At 48.2% G+C, this 5,213-nt stretch overlaps 1 protein-coding gene across 1 annotated transcript; it reads right to left on the reverse strand.

The window, feature by feature from the left end:
* Positions 1–947: 947 nt before the first annotated feature.
* Positions 948–3,601, reverse strand: FOMMEDRAFT_169806 (uncharacterized protein). Its single transcript, XM_007268975.1, has 3 exons — positions 2,769–3,601; positions 2,390–2,714; positions 948–2,325 (listed from the first exon to the last, which is right to left on the reverse strand). The coding sequence occupies exons 1-3, from the start codon at positions 3,539–3,541 to the stop codon at positions 1,528–1,530; spliced, it is 1,896 nt and encodes a 631-aa protein (XP_007269037.1). The 5' UTR covers positions 3,542–3,601; the 3' UTR covers positions 948–1,527.
* Positions 3,602–5,213: the final 1,612 nt, after the last annotated feature.

Raw genomic sequence — 5,213 nt, forward strand, 5'->3', positions numbered from 1 at the left:
TCAGGAACTCAATTATCCCCCGCATACATCAAGGAGAGAGCAAGCTCTTCCGAGTGGTGACCAGAACGATCATTGTTCCCGCTTTGAGAAGAGGCACACTAGTGACAAGTCCGAATTGTCTCGATTGCGAGTTTACTAGACTCGGCGTACATCTCTCCCCACAAAGTAATACTAATAGTATCCACAACTCCGATCAGTATTACGGTATCACACATGATTTACTGTCTGCTCAACGCGACAACGACCCTCCCTGAAATCCAGAACGGATTCGAGCACATGCAGCACCATCGCATTAATCGGAATCTTTCTCTACTCAGCCCTGATTATCTTTAGTATAGCACATTGATGTACACTCAACGCAAAATTATTCTGCCTTAAGAATAGGATAACCTCAAGCACATGTAACACCACGCCACCATCGCATTCACCAGCTCAGCCCTGATTTTCTTTAGTACAGCACCAGCCTAGTAGTATACTAGTATAGTTATGAAGGTGAATTCTCAGTGAGTTTGAATGAGTTATCCCATCCCGTATGTAAATCTTCATTAACATTCATTCTATACTTGGCTTCCCGAGTTCCCCGAGCTCAACTTCGTAAGTACTAGTACTAGTACCACATATCTATCTCAACTTCAGAAAAAATGTGGGTGTGCACAAGCTACGGCGCTTTGCCTTTCAGCGCATCATGATATTTGCGTTCCTACTATATGTATTGGGCTATATCTGAAGATAGAACCATATTCACTTGGGGTCAGGGAAATATTACTTACGAGAAGTACCAGTAGTTGCTAAAAATGTAAATGTGGTTGATATCTCTCCTGATCATAGCCTATGACACTGACAAATCAATATTCTACTCTATTCTACTCTACTATTATAACTTCTACAATCAAAAGAAGAAGAAAAAGACTAAAAAGAAGAAAAAAAGGAATTGGAAAAACAGAAAACTACCACCCAAACGACACCAGAACGTCATTCAAAAATTTTAAGGAAACTAAGAACAGTACTAGTCATGCTAATGACAGATGCTCTTTTGATAAATACATCTTTACGAGAAATGTCAAATGTCAAAAAGCTATAACAAAGATGTGTATAGACGTGGTATACCAGATAGTGAGGAATATATGTCAACCGCGAAATACCGAAGAGTTTCGGAAATATAATAATTTCTGATGGTCGTGATAGACAGATAGCAAATGCGATGAACAGGGAGATGATGAGTGGTGGCATGTGCAAAACAGAGCATAAACATGGTGAAGAGTAAGATGTAGAAATAAAATGTACGATGTACGATGTGCATCTCAGCACTCAAGAAACAGTATCTTGACAAAATATCGGGTGAAGGAGAAGAAAGGAAAGAAATCCGATCCGACAGGGCATAAAACATATCTTTCACAGCATAGCAAAATGAAATGACAACAAGAAATATGCACAAGAAGCGAGGACAAGAATGCAACGATATGAACAAAGAAGAGAAGAAAGTCCAAAATAGGCAATAGAATCGAAAATCAAACGGAGAAACCGAAATCATCGCACCTCAACCTCCCACTCGCCGCCCTCGCCACCAGGTTGCGGAAAACTCCGGAGGGCAATACGAACGCGGCGCCGCTCCCCTGCTCTTAATCCATCAGTACCATTCACGATATCGGCTCCGGAAATGTCGGAAGGAAGAGTGAAGTTATTCTGGTTGGGGTACTCAAAGAATGCACCCGTGGGTGAGGATCCTGCACCTAGGAAGGGGCCTAGTGGATCTGTATCGACAAAGGACATTGCTAGCGGGTTGACCAATCCGTCTGGATGTGATACAGCGTCGGTTTCTGATTGAGGCGGCGAGGGCAAAGAAAGCGCCGTATTCGATTGATCATTGACAGATAGTGTGGCCTGCTCGGTATTCGACTGAGGCATTGGCTCTGATGAAGACGACTGTGAAGATGTCGATGGTGAAGAGTGGACCCGGACGCGGATCTTCCCGTCTCTTGTTCGCCGGGTTGCAAACGAAATATCAAGCGCCCCTAAGCCAAGGCCTGATAGACCCATGTCATTAGCACCCTCAAGCCCTAGTTCCAACTTCTTCCATTCTTCATCTTCGTTGGTATTAGCGACATCGTTGTAGTCAACATCCATCGCTATACCACTGGAACCCGAGTTGGGACCAGGGTAATCAAGATCCCATGACGGGACATCGTCATTCCCAGAAGTTGCAGCAGGGAAGAAAGACGGATTATCCCATTGGATTGTGTCCAAGAAAGACTGAGAAGTAGGAAGCGTGGAACGAGGTTGTGAAGATGGATGCGAAAGAAGAGATGGCAAGGCGCAAAGTAGAACCTGAAATAATCACCGCGTATTAATTACACAAAATTAAGTCTTCTGTGAAGGAGTAGATACCAACCATAAGTCCGAGGCTCGCGCCACCTTTAGGGTTTGCAACAATGTTCTTGAACGAGACAGGCGCCATGAATGGCGAATTGGTTCCTGCATCTGAATTGGTTCCGTCGCTGAGAGTCGGCTCGCTTGCTTCTGTCTTGACTTTCTGTTCGTGTTTAAGAACTTCAAGGCGGTGCACTAGCTCGACTTCGCGCTGGCGGGAAGACTGGAGCTGCATGCGAAGTAGCTCGAGTTCAGAGGATTCGGAGGATGGGGAGGGAGAGGAGGGAGTGTGTCCATCGGCAAGCTCGCGCAGCCGGACGTTCTCTCGCTCAAGTTCTGCAACGCGTCTGCAAGAGAAATGTGAGAAATGATACTTTTACGATTTGAGAATGTGAATGTACATTTCCATAAGTTCGAACTCTTCACGTTTACGCTGTCGGCTAAGGAACGCAGCAGCACGGTTCTTGACAAGACGCGCTTCGCGTTTTGACAGGCCAGTAACATCGGGTGGCACAAAGTCCTTCATGCTCATGCATGCACGTTTCTTCGTAGTACCTGTCGACGGCGCTGTCGAGGTATCCGACTGGTCGTCAGAAGAGGAACGCTTCAGCGAAGACGAGGGTGATTCTCGGCGGAAGCTCATGTTTCGCGGAGGAGTGACGGGAGGCGTAGCAAATAATGTCGAAGAAGAAGGCGAGGTGGGCGTTGGGAGAGGCGGTGAGCAGCGCTGCTGTTGGTGATGTTGGCGTTGTTGATATTGAGGAAGCGGGAGTTGCGGGAGAGAAATGTGTGGGAGGGAAAAGTCGAAGTCGAAGTTGAAATGTGCCTGTTGATTGGCCGGCTCATGCTCGGCTACGCACGCAGTTGCCGCCGGAATAGGTGGCTCTAATCCCCGCCGCAGCTGCATTAGCTCTATCTCGGTCACCGTCGGCGGCGTCCACAGCTGGTTACCCATGTTATTCATCATGTTCTCTTGAGGCGATGAAGACGGAGATACTGGCGAGATTGGAAAGCCGTTGTATGCAAAGTGTTGGCGACGGACCGGAAGGTAGGGCTGAGGCTGAGGTTGAGGCTGAGGATGACGCTGTTGCGAGTTGTCCCATGCACTAAGCATGGACATGGATGACGACTGTGCGTCCAAGGCAAACTGTGCCTGTGATGACTGGAACTCCATGGCTAAGTAGCTACTGTTGCTGCCTTAGCTAACCGCTTAGCTGGAGGAGGAGGAGGGGCGAGTACTGGGCGGATCTAGCATTTCGAGGAGCGAGGGCAGATTTTATATGTTTATTCTGCCCAGACGGAAAGGCAGATGGACGGACAGATGCACATGGGTGAGTATTGGCAGCGCTTCCTTTGGACGAATGCAAAAATAAATTAAAACAATAATAATACAGAGAGCATATGGATCAGCCAGCGACGGAACTGATTGCTATGAACAGATCCTTACGGGTGTTCTTCTAATCTAACAGCATCCCTCCCGCAGATGCCCTGCAGATGCCGGTCCTATCATTGCAACATATCTGGGCTTCTCAGTCATCCTGTCTTGTCTTTCCAAACACGTCTTGTCCTGTCCAAGACTTGTCCTTCCGGCCGGCGCCATACACCCGTCCGCGCAGATACCCTCCTGTCCTGCTGTGCATTCTAAGCGCCTCCGAGGGTAATCCGAGTTTGAACACTACACCGGTTGACGGCCTTTACTGTACAAGTGCATGCGCCTTGTCCACGCGACGCCGCCATACAAGAATCATTCTACTTGTGCTTAGCATCAGGCGTAGTCAGCTCCTAATGGCTATCTGCCGTTGTTCTTCCTTCACTCTTTGATGGGTCTTCCATTAAGCTCTGCCTATGGGTCAATCCTCGGGCTCGCCGGACGTCTCTCCTTTCCCTCCTGGGCATACTGCACCCTTCTCAACCTTCTTTACAAGGATGCATATACCATTCTTCGCATTCTCATAGCCATACCTCACCACATCACATCGTATCCCGGATCAGATCTCCTGTGTCTCTCGGTCACCTGCCTTCCATCTCCTCCGAACGCTTCATCTTTACTTCTCCCGGTCCAGTAAGCGGCTTAGCTGTCCACTCACAAACGAGCGGTTCCTTTGACACTGCGCCATACGCGCGTTCCGGTACTGCACTTCCCGACTCCAACCTTGCAAACGGCGAACGAAAAGGTACAAGCGAGCGAACACAGAGAATCCAGCGATGCTCCCCCACTCGGTCGATTTTTCTCATCTCCGTTCGACCCGTATCCCCGAGAAGTACCGGTTGATGCCTCCGGGTCCTCTCTGAGTCTCATGAAAACCTCATTAGTCGCTCTGAAGGACCGATGCGCGGCTCGGAATTTATTTAACAATTTATTTCGTCTCTATTTTACACCAAGAAGGACTTGTCTCCTGTCACGTCCTTGTCGTCTGACCGACTCCTAACGATATGGAAGCAGCTCACCAAAGCTTAGTTGCAGAGGTCGTGCGAGCCGCCGACAGCCGCCACTGGCACATATTCAGGTGGCACAAAACTATTGCATTGCAGTAGTGGTACATCGTGATTCAGCACGCACGCTGCACTGCAGGTGCGCCGTATGCATTTTGTCTGAATAATGCATAATGGGCGCTTCTTATCTCCAATATGATGAAGATCCCGCCACTGGGCAATGATATGTATGTGTAACATGTTCTAGACATATCATCTCGGCCATTGCACATGCAAGGGGACGATCTCTATATGACAACATTCTGATTTGAAATTTCTCCCATATTCGCTTGGGTTGTGGATACGCGATGCGCCCGACTGGATGAGCCATATGCCCTGTACGTGAGCGTGTGTTTTGTATCTCTGGTGGGAGA

This window comes from Fomitiporia mediterranea (genome assembly GCF_000271605.1).
Source record: "Fomitiporia mediterranea MF3/22 unplaced genomic scaffold FOMMEscaffold_8, whole genome shotgun sequence".
In the NCBI taxonomy this organism is placed as follows: domain Eukaryota; kingdom Fungi; phylum Basidiomycota; class Agaricomycetes; order Hymenochaetales; family Hymenochaetaceae; genus Fomitiporia; species Fomitiporia mediterranea.